We start from the raw sequence: 20421 nt of genomic DNA on the forward strand, positions 1-20421 counted from the left end.
CTCAGGCCATCAGACTCTTGAGCGCATTAAAATAATCCCCTCAATTCCCCCCAAAAATGGATTAACTCGCTGGAATATAAAGACAACAAAACATACATCCATTAACGTGGATGCATATGCAAAAGGGCAAGACATTTATCCGTACAGTAATCTATTTATTTATATCTGCACCTTATTGCTCTTTTATCCTGCACTACCATGAACTAATGCAACACAATTTTGTTCTTATCTGTACTGTTGTTCAAATTTGAATGACAATAATAGGAAGTCTGAGTCTCTAAAAGTTATTTCTACCCTCAAAAGAGGCTAGTAGTGGAACCATCCATCCATCTTCTTCCGCTTATCCAAGGTCGGGTCGCAGGGGCAGCAGCCTAAAGCAGCGAAGCCCAGACTTTCCTCTCCCCAGCCACTTCGTCCAGCTCTTCCCGGGGTATCCCGAGGCGTTCCCAGGACAGCCGGGAGACAGTTTTTCCAACGTGTCCTGGGTCTTCCCCGTGGCCTCCTACCGGTTGGCGTGCCCTAAACACCTCCCTAGGGAGACGTTGGGGTGGCATCCTGACCAGATGCCCGAGCCACCTCATCTGGCTCCTCTCGATGTGGAGGAGCAGAGGCTTTACTTTGAGCTCCTCACCCTATCTCTAAAGGGGGGCCCCGCCGCCCGGCGGAGGAAAATCACTTCAGGCGCTTGTACCCGTGATCTTGTCCTTTCGGTCATAACCCAAAGCTCATGACCATAGGTGAGGATGGGAACGTAGATCGACCGGTAAATTGAGAGCTTTGCCTTCCGGCTCAGCTCCTTCACCACAATGGATCGATACAGCGTACGCATTACTGAAGACGCTGCATCGATCCGCCTGTGAACAAGACTCCTAAGTACTTGAACTCCTCCACTTGGGGCAGGGTCTCCTCCCCAACCCGGAGATGGCACTCCACCCTTTTCCGGGCGAGAACCATGGACTCTGACTTGGAGGTACTGATTCTCATCCCAGTCGCTTCACACTCGGCTGCAAACCGATGCAGTGAGAGCAGAAGATCCTGGCCAGATGAAGCCATCAGGACCACATCATCTGCAAAAAGCAGAGACCTAATCCTGCAGCCACCAAACCGGATCCCCTCAACGCCTTGACTGCGCCTAGAAATTCTGCCCATAAAAGTTATGAACAGACAGTCGGTGACAAAGGGCAGCCTTGGCGCAGTCCAACCCTCACTGGAAATGTGTCCGACTTACTGCCGGCAATGTGGACCAAGCTCTGACACTGATCGTACAGGGAGCGAACCGCCACAATCAGACAGTCCGATACCCCATACTCTCTTGAGCACTCCCCACAGGACTTCCCGAGGGACACGGTCGAATGCCTTCTCCAAGTCCACAAAGCACGTGTAGACTGGTTGGTCAAACTCCCATGCACCCTCAAGGACCCAGCCGAGAGTATAGAGCTGGTCCACAGTTCCATGACCAGGACGAAAACCACACTGTTCCTCCTGAATCAGAAGTTCAACTATCCGGCGTAGCCTCCTCCCCAGTACACCTGAAAAAAACCTTACCGGGAAGGCTGAGGAGTGTGATCCCACGATAGTTGGAACACACCCTCCGGTTCCCCTTCTTATAGAGAGGAGCAGATAAATATTTATGTATCATGAGATTATATAATATTCACATTAGCCAAATGATATCACCCAATTTCCTATACGTTTGATTATAAAAATATGTTTTTGAATATAAAGTATGTTAGTATATCTTTTGCAGGGTCAGATAATAATCCATCTTCAAATACATGCAAGTGTACACAGTGCATTCACTTTTTCTGTCGAAATTGAAAGACTTAAATATGTTCAGTACGAAAGGAGAAAAGCTTTATTTTCAAGCATTCACCAGATCTGGCCCTCGGGCCTTGTGTTTGGCACCTGTGATCTACAGGGTGTCCATAAAGTCCCTTTACAATTTCACCAGTTTAATACAAAAGCAAATTAACGGTCAAATCTGTAGAAATGAGTAGGTATTTTGCCTCATTGATTACAATTAAAGTGGGCACTATTGGATGCACAAAGCATATCAAGGCAGTACTCAATTTCTTGCAACATTCGCTTTAGCATTGCTTTATCGATGAGGACATCAGTTCTTTCGCTTCAGGGCGTTGATGCCTTTGTGAATTTCCTCGAAGATTATTAAAGTATCTATCCTTCGATCAATCTTTGTTAGATGCATGATATATTTAATGTAACCCCATAAAAAAAAAAAAGCCAGGGGAAGCGATATTTGGTGAACGAGGTGGCCAGGGTATTGGGCGGTCCATTTTATTTAACAGAACTTCAACATTAAACACTTTGATAACCTCTGAGTAGAGTATAGAACAAATCCGATGAACTGCTTTTTTCAGATACATATTTTTAATTGACTAGAGAAAGCGAAATAGAAAGGACCGTTGCCCATTACATCGATCGCGAGCTATTGGTCGATGGCGGAGGGTGTGTAAGCCAATCGCCAACCAGGCATTAATAAAAAAAAGACTTAAAAATGAGCGATAATCTTCACCACTTGATTGACGTTCACGGCACCTAAGGGTCTTGTGAGATGACGCTGGCTGCTGCGAGCTAAATATTAAGAAAAAATGACCGACAGGAAGGCGAGAACACTCTTAAATTTCAACAGACTCTCACGCCGTACCTGCAATCAAAACTCTAAAGCGCAATAAAAACAATAAAAGCAAACAAAATAAGAGTCTCAGAGACTGGCGCGCACAAGCTAGCATATTCCGTCCTACGTGTCTGTGTCCGTGACGTAAACAAGTTGACTGAGTGAATTAGTGAATTATATTTATATAGCGCTTTTTTTCTCTAGTGACTCAAAGCACTTTTACATAGTGAAACACAATATCTAAGTTACATTTAAACCAGTGTGGGTGACACTGGGAGCTGGTGGGTAAAGGGTCTGGCCCAAAGACACAACGGCAGTGACTAGGATGGCGGAAGCGGGAATCGAACCTGGAACCCTGAAGTTGCTGGCACGGCCACTCTACCAACCGAGTTATACCACTGGAGATGACTATGACGTGCGCATCTTCCGCGCATGCCCATTCGGTTGGGTTGCGCCGGCGGACGGAAAGGCGCGGGGGTCTTTTAAACGGCGGCATTGTGTGTGGACACGGATAAGGTTAGGTGGGATTTACCCTTAGTGGAAACGAGGCCTAACTCTATTTCCACATTAACGCATTCATACACACATTCACATTGATGGCGGGCCTTAACCACAACATATCACACACAAGCTGGGGATCGAACCAGGAACCCTCAAGTTGCTGGCACGACCAAGTCACACAGTCCATAAAAAACAAAATGGTCCAGGCATTGCTGAGTTAGAACTGTACAAAAACATCTATAGTCTTGGAACATTTCACTCTTCATGAAAGCGAGTGGGCAGTTGGCTTGCGGTACAAGCACTCGAGGAGCTGCCATTTCTTTTCCAACGCTTTAATTGATCTTTTTTTTTGGGGTCGGTTTTATGTTCGTCCTCACATAACTTCCTCCTAGTCATTCTTACCTGCCATGTGGCACCAAAGAATAAATAACACCCACGAGAGGCACGAGCAGCTTGTACAGCTCGTGAAAAGGTGGTGGGTTTGTTTTTGACAAGTGCTAAAGAGAAGCAGACAGATGGCCCGCTCGGTATGGCTACTGGCTAGCATCACTGAACAAGGATGGAGAAAAACCTGGACCGGGATTATAAGCCTGTTTTTTTTTTTCCCCCTCCATGCGGTCACGCCAACCAAACTCAGTCACCTGCGGCCAGTGCCAGGGATGCTGTTACGCCACACTTTATTTGAAATGTCCGCCTGACTGATCACGCCCTCCCCAGTGCGGAGAGCCAGCTCATTTATCAGCCACCTTCAATATTTACACGCGGCCCTCGACGGCAGCGCCTCTTTTTCCAGTGTACTAAGATATCGATTCAATTGACGGGCGCTGTTGTTTGCTTTAGATCAAGTCAACTGGCGGGGGAGTCCATTAGAAAAATTGGGGATACTTGGAGCATATGTCATCTATCGGGCTTGATAAAAGATTTGGAGTACGGCGGACATTACAGCTGGAAACGAAAAAGGAGGGGGGGATAAAAAATATAAAAAAAACGTGCATCAATGATTCAGGAGGACACACATGAATAATTGGTTTCACTTGGAGGTGAACGAGTGCTCACTGTGCCTGAACAAACATTTCCCCCTTGGTCGAGCCAATTTCAGCCCATACCTGAACAATTTGGTAGGCTGGGGTTTGGCACCATGTGTGTACTCTTTCTGGTCAAGAGTTTTTAGTCGGCCCAGGACCTCATTGTGAGGAGTACATGCAGGTGGCTGACGGGGCCATAAAAGCCATCTATCATGTGTGGGTGTGTATGTATATAATAGGGTTGTACCGTATACCGGTATTAGTATAGTACCGCGATACTAATCAGAATAGTTTTTATTGCCATTGTTTGAGAACGGGTTCAAAAACTAGAAATTTTTTTTGGTGCAATCTTGCAACATAAAACACATAACACAGAGTAATTAATAAAAGAGCTGTGACTGAGCAATCAGATCTTGTTATGTATGTAATGAATCGGATTCAGTAAAAGGTACTGGTCCCACCCGCCCGTCGTCGTGTCATTGCTGGTTTACGAGCAGAGTACTTACAAGCAGACTGTGTGTGGACAGAAAAGGGAGAACGGATGCATTCGGCTTAAAAACTAAAGGAAAAAGGTGAGGTTAGAACACTGAAAAGCCACCAGAAAGAGGTGCTTTAAAAAGACATATCGTACGAGCTAGCAGCGAAAGTCCAGCCGCAGTCGGCAGTGTTTTAGCTACATCTAAAATCACTAATCCTAGTTTCCATGGCGACAAATAAAGTTAAGATAAGTTTCTTACAAGTATCAGAGTTTCCCGCAGCGCTTTGTTGTTAAGGCGGCTATTTTAAAAGTGTCGAAAGTGATGCGTGTCTTCTTCCAAAGTCCTTATTTTGATCGCCTTAACAACAAAGAGCCACCGCCTAAACCAGGGGTCGGGAACCTTTTTGGCTGAGAGAGCCATGAAAGCAAAATATTTTTAAATGTATTTCCGTGAGAGCCGTACAATATTTTATAAACACTAAAAATGTTGGTCTTACTTAAAAATGCACACATTTAGTTGTATTTAGAGTATACGTCTCTTATTCTTTTTAATTACATTGTTATTCTGAAGTTAACCAATAATAAATAAAATACTTTTTACTATTAATGAACAGGTGCGGAAGAAAACGGATGGATGGATTAAGGTGAATGAGATTGTTTTATATTCTGAGCGTTATTTTTAACACTGAATATCACCGATATTATTCATTACTTATCGTGTTAAGCAATGTCAGCTAAGATTTATCTGAGAGCCAGATGCAGACATCAAGAGCCACATCTGGCTCTAGAGCCATAGGTTCCCTACCCCTGGCCTAAACTAAGCTCTTAAATATATAAATATATTTTTTTGGTCCTGTAAATTAAGCATGATGAGTTGAGCATATGCCCGCATGTGGCCCCACTTTCAACTCTTTTTCAAATGCTTATTGCAAACGCTTATTTACAGTAAGTCATTATTTGACTGAGTAATTATTTTGTCATAGTAAGTCAATATTTACTAAGTCAAAATAATGACACTTAGTATCTCAGGTAACTAGGACTGTTTTGTTTTTACTATACGGATAAAATATCGAGATATATATCGTATATTGCCACGTAGCATTCGGGGCAGAAAAGACAACCAAAAATTATAGGCTTCTTCATGTGACGAAGCCGGCCTACTTCACCACAGTCTGTAGTCTATTGCCCCCCCCCCCCAGGCTGTGGTGAGATGGAGACGTGCCAAATTACACTGTTCCTTACACCCTGTTTTGGGAAGCGCCCCCTTCCCCCTGGAGACACCACCTTAATTAATATCATCCCTGCAGGACGAGGTATAGCAACATGCTTTACTACACACCGTAGCTCACCGGCGTCAAAATGTAAACAAACGCCATTGGTGGATCCAAACCAGGGGTGCCCATTACGTCGATCGCGAGCTACCAGTCGCCCGCTGGGGGTGTGTCAGTCGATCTCGAGCCAGGCTTTTAAAAAAAATAGACCTAAAAATTAGTGATCATCAATCTTCACCAAGACGTCACTTAAATGACATTCACGGTACCGGAGGGTCTTGTGAGATGACGCTGGCTGCTGCATGATCATTATTATTAAAATATGACCGAGAGGAAGGCGAGAAACACTTTTTATTTCAACAGACTCTCGCGCCGTATCTTCCGTCAAAACTCTAAAGGGCGACTGCACATTTCCTATCTTCACAATAAAAGCCCTGCTTCATGCTGCCTGCGCTAACTAAATACAGAGTCTCGGAAAACTGGCGTGCACAAGCGATCCCTCAGAAAGCTGGCGTGCACATCACTTGTGCACGCCAGCTTTCCGAGACTCTTATTTTGTTAGCGCAGGCAGCATGAAGCAGGGCTTTTATTGTGAAGATAGGAAATGTGCAATCGGCCTTTAGAGTTTTGACGGAAGGGACGGCGCGAAAGTCTGTTGAAATAAAAAGTGTTTCTCGCCTTCCTCTCTGTCATTTTTTCATAATAATGAACTGGCAGCAGCCAGCGTCATCTCACAAGACCCTCGGGTGCCGTGAATGTCAATCAAGCAAGCTACGGAATTTGCCGCCAATGTTTTTCTTGTAAAGTGTATGGAAGCTGGATGAATTAGATGCCAAAAACCAACCACTTTCATGTGGTATTGTAAAGAAAGGACAACTTTTTTTCTCCTCCATTTGAAAATGTGGGCGTTATCATTACTGTCTGATTCCAATCAATGCAAGTCATCAGAATCAGGTAATACACCCAACTTATATTCTTGTCTTCGTGAAAAAAAGACATCTATATGTGTTACACATGCTTGTATTATCATTAAACACATTTAACTTGTTTACAAAAATGTCTCTTTCATAAATAAATAAATATAACTGATATATATAAATGAGGTAGATCCCCTCGAGTTTGTCAATTGAAAAGTAGCTCGCCTGCAGAAAAAGTGTGGGCACCCCTGATCTAAACCTAACATCCTCTGTAATGACAAAGTACAGGAGCATTTCTAAACGATACTACTATGATAACATTGATAGTTTTTGGAATCAAAACATCGTCTTTTGTTTTTTTATGTATATGATGTTTACAAACTCAGGAAATATGTCCTTGTAAACATGAGGACTTTGACTACCATGAATTGCTTAATGTGGACCTCGACATAAACAAGTTGAAAAACCTTTTCGGGTGTTACCATTTAGTGGTCAATTTTACGGAATATGTACTGAACTGTGCAATCTACTAATAAAAGTATCAATCAATCAATCAAATTGAATATGACAAATGTAAGATCTTGTAACTCATTGGTATCGGAGTGACTGACCCAAATTTGTGGTATCATCCAAAACTAATGTAAAGTATGATGATTGCTTATTACATTTGAACAAAAGTGTAGATAGAACACGTTGAAAGAGAAAGTAAGCAGATGTTAACAGTAAATTAACAAGTAGATTATTACATCATTTTTTTATACCACTTGTCCTTAATAATTTTGACAAAATAGAATGGAAAATGACACAATATGTTACAGCATGTCAGCAGACTAAATTAGGAGCCTTTGTTGCTTAATTACTAATAAAAGACAATCTGTCTTTTTTGTTCATTATTTTATTTAAAGACAAACTTGCAATAAGAAACATATGTTTAACGTACCCAAAGATTTTTTTGTCAAAATAAAGCAAATAATGTAATTTTTTGTGGTCCCCTTTATTTAGAAAAGTATCAAAATCATTATGGTACAGGTACCGAAGCATTGGTATCAGGACAACACGAGTATATAAAGTGCACTTACTTACCCCACTTAAGGTCTTTATGTTGTGTAGGGCATTCTGGGCATCCAGGGCAGCTTTTCTTGTATAAAAAGTTACAAAACAGCATCCTGTGGATCGAGAGAGAACAAAAAGGGGGACAAAGGAGAGGTGAAGAGGCAGCACACTTTAACAACAAAATAAGCAAAATAAGGGAACGTCCAATGTTTGAAAAATACGACGGGATATTCTGATGCCGAAGACGGACATTTTTACCTCCATTTTTAACCCAGTGGCGTTTAAAAAACTGTCTGCATGAAAAAACGTGCGCATTTGAACGCTTCTGTTCATCTATACTAGCTACGTTATATGAAAAAAATGTAAATGCCATGCTATCTACATTATCTATTAAAATCTGAATTAAGTTTCGCTGTCCCCACTGCCATTACGACACCGATAATGGAGCTTGCATATTGACAGATGCTGATAAATGTATTGTTTTGTGTGGAATGTTTAAAAAAACAAAAAAAAAAACAAGATCAAGTGAAATTACTCAAACAGAACAAATGTAAGTGTGAAAAACTATTTATTAACCATCTGGGCTTATGACGTCTTTAAAAGGGGAACTGCATTTTGGGGGGGGGGGGGTATTTTGCATATATTTCACAATTATGAGAAACAAGAACAGACGTCTTTTTTTTTTAGAATTTTAAAGATTTAAAAAAAAAAAAACACTTGAAATATGCGTTCAATGAGTCACCATTGTACACTTCAAAGCTTCGACAATAACTTCAAAACCCTCCATCCACATTTTGAATAAACCTTACATGTGTATGTATATATATATATATATATATATATATATATATATATATATATATATATTGATAGAGTAGTAACAGACACCTTCATAACAATATGTAATTTGTACAATGTACACACTACAATTATATATATATATATATATATATATATATATATATATATATATATATATATATATATATATACACACATACACACACACACACTTGTGTGTATATCGTTATGAAGGTGTCTGTTACCACACACACACACACACACACACAATGTAGTAACAGACACCTATAGTATGTATAATATTTTAAGTATTTTGGTCATCATTGCTGGAACTGACTTTTTCCACGCATTAATTTCTCTTTCCAGAGTGGTGCACGTCTGACTTCCGGCAACAACCTGTGTTCTTACTTCCGAAAACAAAGACGTGTGTGTCTTCTGATCACGGCGTGTTTGCAAAACAACGAGAACGACTATTTTGGGACAAATGAGGATTCACAACCTTATCCTTTTGAACCTGAATGAACAGAGGATGAACTACTGAAAGTTGGAGCAGACTGAATCCGAGAGTGAGGTCGGCATGACACGAAGCTGAAATGTGGAACTTGGAGACAAGCTATTTTGACATAAATGGAGGGCTGACCCCAAATGTTCTGGAAAAAATGTCCCCAGCCAGCTGGACCAAACAGACAACAGTCCATTGAGTGAGTCACACTTTATATTTATCATTCATGATACATGCAGCACATCATGCGCGTTATTACAACTACAGTATATACTGTACATGTTCTAACTAGCCGTGTACAAACATATGAAATGTGGGCTAATACTTGAAATGCACAAATTAGTATTTATAAAAGCAACATTTGCATGAAAACTGATAGTGTACTTAAATATCTCAGTGCGCTCTAAAAATTATGACTGAATGTGTATTTTTCAGCTTAATGTGTTGTTGCATCCATAGGAAGTCGAAGTAAAATACTCTTTTCAACATTTATTGCCAATCTTGTGCCAACAGGTTCAATTCAGGTACATCTTCTTTCTCGTGAACAAATGTATCTCTCACCCATGACACTTCTCAGTCAATCTTTCAGGCACATTATATTTACAGACATAGAACTGAACTCTGAACATGACCATACACGTTAACCGACAATAGTTATTAAAAGTTTTATTTAAATGAAGCGCTCTCTAGTCCCATTTTCAGAATGGCGAATAGCGTTGCTAACACTGTTGGCGTTGACACGATTTGTTTTTTTACATAATGAAATCAGAAAGGACGCGCATTTTCCCAACCCCTCAAACCTCCGGTTTTCTTTTTTTTTTTTTTTAAATCGATTATCGCTTTCCGCTGATGTTTTGTTTATATTTGCCGGGTCAAATTTCCATCCCAGTTTATTGTGTTTGTATTGGTCGACTTTGAAGTAATGAACTTTTCGATACAATTTCTTTAATTTGGATTTGGTATTAGGACTACCGCATGTTATTGTTTTTGTCATGGCGAGCAATGAACCCAAGAAGCGAAGCTTCAATGAAAAGTGGCTTCGGAAACCACTTTTCCGCAAATGGCTCACTTATGAAGATGTAAAGATATTTTTAGAGATGTAAACGGGCTAAGAAAAAGAACACAATTGCGAGTGTACTGATTTTCAAAGATCCAGCCTCACCAGGCACCAAGAAACATCATGTTACATCTTTACTGCTTTTCAGCACCCAGACCGCGGTCAAGGAGAGCCGGGGGAGACGTTCCCTCCGGGGTCCATCTATTGTTGGGGGAAACACACTCCATTTTACCCGGCAGTGGGTCCCTACAGTTCCGCTCTTTGGTCGGAATGACGAGGCCGTCGATTTGTTACAACTCTGTTTCCCACAAAGCCAACCGGACATCCACTATGTTGGTAGTGCTCCCTCTCCTCAATTACACACGTCACTTACCCCGCACACCGCCTTTTTAAAAAGGGGAACACAGCTTATGGGCATCACGAAGCCAGAGATGAAATGCTAGAGGCATTGAGTGCTACTCTATTAAATGACAATTAAAACTAACTTGCCATATTCCAAGTTTGTTTGCATTATTTGCCATGAAATTGTAGATGTGGCTGTTTTTAAATTACTGATCTACACACAGGTGAGAAAAATCAATTAAAATTGGTCACGGCCTTGTGGTTAGAGTGCCCGCCCTGAGATCGGTAGGTCGTGAGTTAAAACCCCGGCCGAGTCATACCAAAGACTATAAAAATGGGACCCATTACATCCCTGAATGGGCGCTCAGCATCAAGGATTGGAATTGGGGGTTATTTCACCAAAAATGATGCCCACTGCTACCCTCACCTCCCAGGGGGTGAACAAAGGAATGGGTCAAATACAGAGGACAAATTTCACCACACCTAGCGTGTGTGTGTGTGTGTGTGTGTGTGTGTGTGTGTGTGTGTGTGTGTGTGAGACAATCATTGGAAAAATTTAACTTTTAACTTATATGCCCTGGCACACTATTATCATTTCATGACCGAAGCAAAATACTTTTTACACCTTTATACTGAAATAAATACACCTACAACTTCCATCTTTGCTTGTACCCGTGTTCTAGTCCTTTCAGTCATAACCCAAAGCTCAAGACCATAGGTGAGGATGGGAACGTAAATCGACCAGTAAATTCAGAGCTTTGCGCCTTCTGGCTCAGCTCCTCCTTCACCACAACGGATCGATACAGCGTCCGTATTAATGAAGACGCCACACCGATCCGCCTGTCGATCTCACAATCCATTCTTCCCTCACTCGTGAACAAGACTCAAAAGGTACTTTAACTCCTCTGGGGGAGGTTCTCTTCCCCAACCCAGAGATGGCACTCCACCCTTTTCCGGGTGAGAATCATGGACTCGGAAGTGCGGATTCTCATCCCAGTTGCTTCACACTCGGCTGTGAACCGATCCAGTGAGAGCTAAAGATCCTGGCCAGATGAAGCCATCAGGACGACATCATCTGCAAAAAGCAGAGACCTAATCCTGCAGCCACCAAACCAGATCCCCTCAACGCCTGACTGCGCCCAGAAATTCTGTCCATAAAAGTTATGAACAGAATCTGTGACAAAGGGCAGCCTTGGCATAGTCCAACCCTCACTGGAAACGTGTCCGACCTACTGCCGGCGATGCGGACCAATCTTTGACACTGATCTACAAGATCAAAATATAGAGGTTATACCCCAAAATATTACTGTGGGACCCCATTTTTATGACTTGATAGGGACCCCGGAGCCCCATTTTGAAATGTCCTGGCACCAACACTGGCTAATAATAGCGTCCTCTGCCGAGACTTGTTTAGAAGTTGAAAAGTCCATTTTCGCCAAGGTATTTTCCTCTGGTTAATAAGCAAAACGTCCATCAAAAATAAAGTGATGATTCTGAATTATTCGTTCTAATGTAGGGAAAGATGTAGACGTTGTCATTTATCGACAATAGAAGAAAATATAACATCTAGTCAACGACTGCAGTTGCTCCTTCTGGAGACACTGCCCCTTAGTGTTTTGAAAGAGAATTACAAGTCTGGCGCCACCCCCTCCCCACAGAAGAACTATAAATCAAACAAGACGCCGTCAGAGGGGGACGCAAGCTACGTGACGCGAGAGTATAGGGCTGGGCGATACGGCCTTTTTTAAATATCTTGATATTTGTAGGCCATGTCAAGATATATCGATATTTTGCCTTAGCCTTGAATTAACACTTGTGCAAATAATCACAGCAGTATGTTGATTCTGTGTTTACATTAAGACATTCTTGTTCATACTGCATAAATATTCTCATTTTAAACTTTCATGCAGAGAGGGAAATCACAACTAAGTAAATTGACCAAAACTGTGTTTATTAAACAGTTATTAAGCAGTGGCACAAACATTCATGTCATTTTAAAACAAAGTGCAAGATTGTCAGAGACATTTTAAAACAAGCTATTGGTGCACTTTTGTGCATGATGTCACTATGATGACATATTAAAACAACACTAAAATTAAAGTGAACTTTATGTACAGAACACCACTACAAAAGTTTAAAACAAAAAGTGCACTTTTGTGCATGATGTCACAATATATTTTAATAACTGTCAAATAAAAATTAGCTGCATAATAGTATATCAAATAGTGTATGTCCTTAGCTATGTGTTAGGTACCTGCGGACATTATCTCCTTTTGTTGTTGACTATTTTTTTCATATGGTGTTGATGTGGAAATGGTTGCCTCGGCATTTTGTTGGTGTGGCACCAAACGGAGATGTTGACACGCGGAGTTTTAAGCACTCTTCATTCGTTAGCGGCTGACTTTTCAAATGATGCTACAAATTAGCAGTAATGCTATTTTTTTTTAGCAACGCTTTTGCCCCACACTAGACAAATTACCGTTGACTGTTCGACATATTCCCACTTGAAGCCAAACCACCGCCAGACGATGGACTCCGCGCGGTTTTTCTTGGGTATCAATTTTTCCTTCATTTGTTACCAGATTGTTACCACTCGCACCACAGCTAACGTTACCCATGCCGCTACCTCTCTGCTCCGCGAGGGGGTATACATATGTAAGAAGGTGCGCTTGTTTTATGTCTCTGTGAGAAGGAGAGATAGAGTGATAAAAGCCTGTAGTGAGAACGTATACTTGAATATCACGATAGTCATTTTCTATATCACAGAGACAAACCCGCGATATATCAAGTATATTCGATTTATCGCCCAGCCCTATGAGTATACGCCGGGCTTTACATGGTTTGGAGGCCGCTGTGTGGCCATGGCTGTCATGAGGCCCACAGTTCAAGACAGTCCATGCATACGGACAGAGCGCACTGTCAATTCAAACTCAAACGTACAATCAGTCAAGCAAGAAGAAAGAGGTAGTGGGGGAAGCGGGCGGAAGAAAAGAGCAAGGGAGGTTGGGAGGAGGGGAAAAAGCCTCTCATCCCTCCGTCCCAGCAGACCGCCGGTGGCGTTCCAGCCTGTCAGTTTCACTGGGATGGGGAAGTGGAGCACTGCAGCGTCTCTGACCTACATAGTGTGTATTATGCCGTTACTGGAGCTCCCCGTGCCGTGGGGAGGGGGGGGCTGCTGAACCCGAATTCTCGTCGAGACGCTTTCCGTCCTCCTCGCCCACAAACGTCGCTTACGGAGCTTTCAGATGATTTTTTTGTTGTTGTCGTTGACCCGCATTTGACACAGACTGAAAACAGACGCGGTTCAACTAAATCATCACACAAACCGATTACCTAAGAGACGGCTGTTTTATCTGTTCTGCAAATGAACATAAGCCCCCCGTCACTCCCAGTGGCAGTGAGATTTTGGGAAAGGTGTCTGGGGCGGTGGGGGTGGAGACATGTAGAGATGGCACCGGCAAAATATCCACCTCATACGAACCGCCGTGATTGGGTCAGATTAGCTATTAGAATACATTAACATGTCAATAGGCCGTAGCAGCTGAAACGCCATAAAGAACCAGGAAGAGGAGGAGGAAGTGCTTGGGGACCGCGGGGGGTAGGCTGAAAATAAGGAGCCTTTGAACTCCCACTCAGTGAACACAAGGGGGAGGACGGCCAAAATCTAGTGCAAACGCTGTGCTTTACACACCGACAGATTGGACTGCACATTCGTATTTAATGCCATTTACAAGGTCCCTAAGGAGTCTGTATAGACTCTAGCGTATAGACTAATAAGTCACAATAACGATGCAAAACAAATAGGTACTTTGTGTGCCTTTTCCCTATTCTGGATGGAGAAAAAGCTCGTAAATTTGGACGGCACGCTAAAAATGCGTCCACAAGCACTGCCAGGTGTGCATTAGGTGTTTACTTCTACTCGACCGGTCGTAATCTTTCCCTGAACTCACTGTAAAAAAACACGATGTGGTCGATAACCGCTGTGCAATGTAACGATGGATATACCGTAGTACGACCTTTTTGGGTCAACAACAAGCTGGACTGGACTGTTAACACGGACCACTTGTACAGGAAAAGGACAGAGTAGGCTGTAGGGCTGGGCGATATATCGCGGGTTTGTCTCTGTGTGATATAGAAAATAACTAAATCGTTATATTAGAGTATACTTTCTCACGCAGTTGCTTCTAGCTGCGGGCATTACACTGCATGTGTTTCCCACGCTTTCTTGTCTCTCCTCCTTAAAGAGACTTAAAACATACGTCACGTGAACAATGTCACACGCTTCCATGGAGCAGACCAGTAGCGACATGGTAACATTAGCTGTGATGCTAACAGTGTGGTGCGATTGATAATACGAGAGAGAGAAGGTACGAATCTGGTAACAAATGAAGGAAGATTTAATTACCAGGAAAAACAGCACGGGAACCATCGTCTGGCAGTGGTTTGGCTTCAAGCGGGAAAATGTTGAACATTTATGCGGCAAAAGCGTCGCTACAAAAAGTAACACCACTGCTAATGTAGCATCATTTGAAAAGTCTCCCTCTAGAGCAGGGGTGAGCATTACGTCGATCGCGATCGACTGGTCGATCTCGGAGGGTGTGTCAGTCGATCTCAAGCCAGGCATTAAAAAATATACATAAAAATGAGCAATCATCAATCATACCAAGACTTCACTTTCGTCAGTTGTTTGACATTCTCGGCACCAGAGGATCTTTTGAGATGACGCTGGCTGCTGCAAGCTCATATTTAAGAAAAAAATCAGTAACAGGGCGGACGCAGAGAAACACATTTTATTTCTAGAGACTCCGTACCTACTGTCAAAACTCTAAAGACCGAGTGCACAGTTCCGGTCTTCACCATAAAAGACCTGTTTCATCCTCCCTGTGCTAACAAAATAAGAGTCTCAGAAAGCTAGCGTGCACAAGCTAGCAAGCTACGGAGTTTGATGCTAATGTATTTCTCCCCCGACCTCAGCGACCGCTTTCTCAATTGCTTGCCCACCCGCACTCTCACTGACGTCACTCACCTGCTGCCAGACATTAAAGGGCCACACACACATGCTACTCTCATAACAAAGTGTTTAAAAACGAGTATGCAAGTTGGACAAATGAGATGCCAAATCCAACCACTGTCATGTGGTATTGGACAGAAAGGAGGACTTTATTTTTCCTCCATTTGAAAATGCTGACATTATCAGCACCACTGTCTAATTCCAATCAATGCAAGTCATCAGAATCTAATACACCAACTTACATTCTTGTCTTCATGAAAGAAAGGAATCAATGTGTGTTAAATATGCTTGTATTATCATTAAACACCATTAACTTGTTAACAAAAATGTCTCTTTCATAAATAAATAAATATAAATTATAAATAGGAATGAGGTAGATCTCCTCGACTTGGTCAATTGAAAAGTAGCTCACCTGCAGAAAAAGTGTGAGCGCCCCTGCTCTAGAGAATGAAGAGTGCTTGAAATTCTGCATGTCAACATCTGCGGCCGGTGCCACACCAACAAAATGCCGAAGCAACTATTTCCAGATCAACACCGTATGAAAAAAGTAGTCAACAGAATGAGATAACGTCCGCAGGAACCTACCACATAGCGAAGCACATGTACTATTTGATTTCCTCTTATGCAGCTCATTTTTATTTGACAGTTATTGAAATATCGTGTGTGACATCATGCACAAAAGTGCAATTTATTGGTTTTTAACTATTTTACTGGCGTTCTGTACAAGAAGTGCACTTTAATTTAGTGTTGTTTTGATATGTCATCTTAGTGACATCATGCACAAAAGTGCACTCATAGCTTGTTTTAAAATGTCTGACAAACTTGCACTTTGTTTTGAAATGACATGAATGTTTGTGCCACTGCTTAATAAATACAATTTTGGTCTATTGACAGTTGTGATTTCCCTCTCTGCATTAAAGTTCAAAATGAGCGCATATTAATGCAGTATAAAGAATGTTTTAATGTCGCACACAGAATCATCATGCTATTGTGATTACATACATCAAGTGTTAACTCAAGGCTAAGGCAAAATAGAGATATATATAGTGTATCGTGACATGGCCTAAAAATAGAGATGTTAAAAAAAGGCCATATCGCGATATGAAATTACCTATATCTGGATGTATGTTTGTCCATAACGTACAGCGCTAGAGTTGATTGTGTGAGATTTTTTTTCACTCCTTCAAAGAAGACATTTTGCTAGGAGGAAAAAACAAAGACATCACCAGATCGAACCTATCAGCCACTTCAAACGTCAGCTGAGCTACAACGATGTTTTGGAAAATGCCTGCTACTAAAAAAAGATGCCCCGAAGCCAGCCACAAAGAAAAGTGTGCAGACACTACAGATAACTTAAGCAAATCTATTTTTTTATTTCAATTTTATCGGTTGTCAGTCAGTATCGATCTGAAGAAAGCAGGTAGTTGGATTGTATTGGTATCTGTTCAAAAAGCAAATTGTGCATACCTAATAAATGTGACGTTAACTTTGACGAGTGGGGACAACACTCCCAGGACTGAAGAGTCTTATCCTTAATACAGGCTTTATGGAGTATTAAACATTTGATTTTAATTAAGTCTGGGAGATTTGCATTTTATTCACCTGGCATGCAGATATCTCTCAACAATGTTGTCTCTTAAAAAGAACTCGCATCTTTTAAACAAACCCTGTTTGTTGACCTGAACCTTCCTTGCCAAAGACGCATCTGAACCACACCAGCTATTTAGGACACGCCACACAGACTGTAAAGTCACTGGTCACAATTGAGACAGAGCCCAGAACTAACCTGGTTTGACCGCGACCACAACAACTCACGGGTGGATAATTGCCTTCGACCTGACAGAGCCAGTCAAGTGTCCAGCAAATTTGAACTTAAGCGACGTTGTCCGACCGACAATTGTTCAAGTTTGTCCACCTGCTGCTAGTTAAAAGAGACAGAATGCTTCTCATTGCACTTTGCAGCCTGGCAGGTTTCTACTTCACTGCACTGTCTCCAACATCTCATTACCACCGCGTATGGAAGTCAAAAGAGGAGTGCGGTACCAAAAATAACTGACCCTTAATGGACAACTTTTTGGCAACTTTCTGCTGCGACGTCAAAAAGGTGACACGAAATACCAGTGCTAGTCGCGGGTTTAGTTTAAAACTCATAGCAACAAACATACAACTGATTCTTGGAAACAGCACAGCTGTCTGTCTATAAAGGACCTTTAACTAGTGTAAACAGTGCTGCATTATTCCAAATACGGCTGGGCGATATATCGAGGGTTTGTTCTCTGTGCGATACAGAAAATGACTATATCGTGAAATTCAAGTATACGTTCTCACGCAGTTGCTTTTAGCTGCTTGCATATCGTGATATTCAAGTATACGTTCTCACGCAGTTGCTTTTAGCTGCTTGCATTACACTGCAGGCTCTTCCCACTCTCGTGTCTCTCCTTCTCAGACAGCAAGCGCACCTTCTTACATACATCCCATACGTATACACCCTCGTGGAGCCTATAGGTAGCAACACAGGTAATGTTAGCTGTGGTGCCAGTGGTAATGCGAGAGAAAGAAAGGGCGAATCTGGTAACAAATGAAGGAAGAATGAATTCCCAAGAAAAACAGCAGGGGGTCCGGCGTCTGGCGGTGGTTTGGCTTCAAGTGGGAATATGTCGAACCGACAAGCGTAATTTGTCAGGTGTGGGGCAAAAGCGTTGCTCCAAAAAGTAGCTTTACTGCTAATATGTAGCATCATTTGAAAAGTCACCTGTGGGAGAATGAAGAGTACTTACTCCGTATTTCAACATCTCCGTTCGGTGCCACACCAACAAAAAGCCAAGGCAACCATTTCCACATAAACACCGTATGAAAAAAAACGTGAACAACAGAAGGAGATAACGTCCGCAGGAACCTACCACATAGCGATTTGATTTCCCATTATGCAGCTCACTTTTATTTGACAGTTATTCAATCAATCAATCAATGTATTTTATTTCGGCAATCTTCACATAAAACAAAGAACAACAAGAAAAAAAACAAAAAAAAAACACTCATTTGAGCAATGATTGAGCCGAAAGGGCTTATATAAACCTACCCCTTCACAACAAGAACAAGGTTCAAAATATATCAAATCTAAAACATGCTTCACTTATATTACTTTTTTTTTTTAAACAATATATAAGCAACATACATGTAGCACACGTCTCATATACACAGTTTAACATTTAAATCAAACATATACATTTGTACACTTATATATATATATATATATATATATATATATATATATATATATATATATATATTATATATACACAATTTATTTAAATTCCATTTAAAGTGGTAATATATACATTTTAATATAACCTATATGTATAATTATGAAATCATAAATTGTATTTATATACATATATATTATTGTCTTTCTAAAACAATGTTTGATCTTTCTTATAGTTACTAATTTCAATAAAGATATTGAAATATCTTGTGACATGCACAAAAGTGCACTTTAGTGTTGTTTTGATATGTCATCTTAGTGACATCATGCACAAAAGTGCACTCATAGCTTGTTTTAAAATGTCTGACAATCTAACACTTGTTTTGAAATGACATGAAAGTTTGTGCCACTGCTTAATAACTGTTTAATACTTTTGGTGAATTGACTTAGTTGTGATTTCCCTCTCTGCATGAAAGTTTAAAATGAGCATAATATTAAGGCAGTATGAACGAGAATGTTTTAATGTAGACACATTGAATCATATTGGTGTGATTAGGCTAAGGCAAAATATTAAGTTATATATCGTGTATCGTGACATAGCCTAAAAATAGAGATATTAAAAAAAAAAAAAGCCATATCGCCCAGCCCTAATTCCATACATTTTAATCACGATAAGGCATGAAGCTCCATGACTTCTTCGGCCAGCATTAACAAACATTTCCCAGGCTGCTGCAGCCAGTTGCCTAGTTTCACTTCCGTGGATTCTAACACGGCGTGTGTTAAAAACTGCACTGCTGCCATTAGACGCCGACAGTCGCGGATGCCGACACAAGACTGTGCTCTGCTTGTCTCCTTGGAGTCACACTAGCAGGACCGACGGCTAGCCATCATGCTTAATGGAGTCGGAAGACACTTTTCCGTCACCTGCAAACATTTCTCGCCGGTGTTCTGGCAAAGACTATCACAAGAGTACAATTGTTAGGAGGTGGGGAAAAATTATCGAGTCTAGCATAAATCACGAGAGACATAATATCCACACAGTACGACAACACGTATGTCAGCCATTGCTTGTGGAGCGGCTGGCTACGGCTTCGAGCTAATGGCCTTGCCTAAGGGGTGTGACTTCCGGGACAAGTTTAGGAAGGAGATCGGTAGTTTGTGAGTACAAACACCGGCTGAGTCATACCAAAGGCTATAAAAATGGCACCCATTACCTCCCTGCTTGGAACTCGGCACTAAAACGTTGTAATTGGGGTTAAATCACCAAAAATGATTCCTGGGCGAGGCCAACTCTGCTGCCCACTGCTCCCCTCACCTCCCTAAGAGGTGATTAAGGGTAAGTGCAGAGAATAATTTCGCCACACCTAGTGTATGTATGACAATCTTTGGTACTTTAACTTTAACTTAAGTGAGGTGTGTCGCGGGCCACCCACAGAACATGGCTGTCTTTATATGGACCAGGAAAAAAAAAACATCTAAAATGGATAAATAGAGCTAAACTCATGTAATTAGAGAACGCTGAAATTTTAATACAAATAACTAAAACACAAAATATTTGTCTTTAAATGTATTACGTTTATTTACCCATTTTGACTAATTACAAACTAAACAATGATGTCACATTTA

General features: G+C 41.4%; 1 protein-coding gene across 5 annotated transcripts in view; it reads right to left on the reverse strand.

Moving 5' to 3' along the window:
• The window catches only part of LOC133549135 (CUGBP Elav-like family member 2), a 78682-nt gene that overhangs the window by 26574 nt on the left and 31687 nt on the right, over nucleotides 1–20421 (reverse strand). For all 5 annotated transcript variants that reach the window (XR_009806030.1, XM_061894283.1, XM_061894282.1 and 2 more), the window contains exon 3: nucleotides 7911–7993. Coding sequence is in view for 4 of the 5 variants with exons in the window: in XM_061894283.1 (XP_061750267.1) it covers nucleotides 7911–7993 (83 nt within the window). In the remaining variant the exon portion in view is untranslated. The remainder of the gene's footprint in view (nucleotides 1–7910; nucleotides 7994–20421) is intronic.

The sequence above is a fragment of the Nerophis ophidion genome, linkage group LG03 (genome assembly GCF_033978795.1).
Source record: "Nerophis ophidion isolate RoL-2023_Sa linkage group LG03, RoL_Noph_v1.0, whole genome shotgun sequence".
Lineage (NCBI taxonomy): Eukaryota > Metazoa > Chordata > Actinopteri > Syngnathiformes > Syngnathidae > Nerophis > Nerophis ophidion.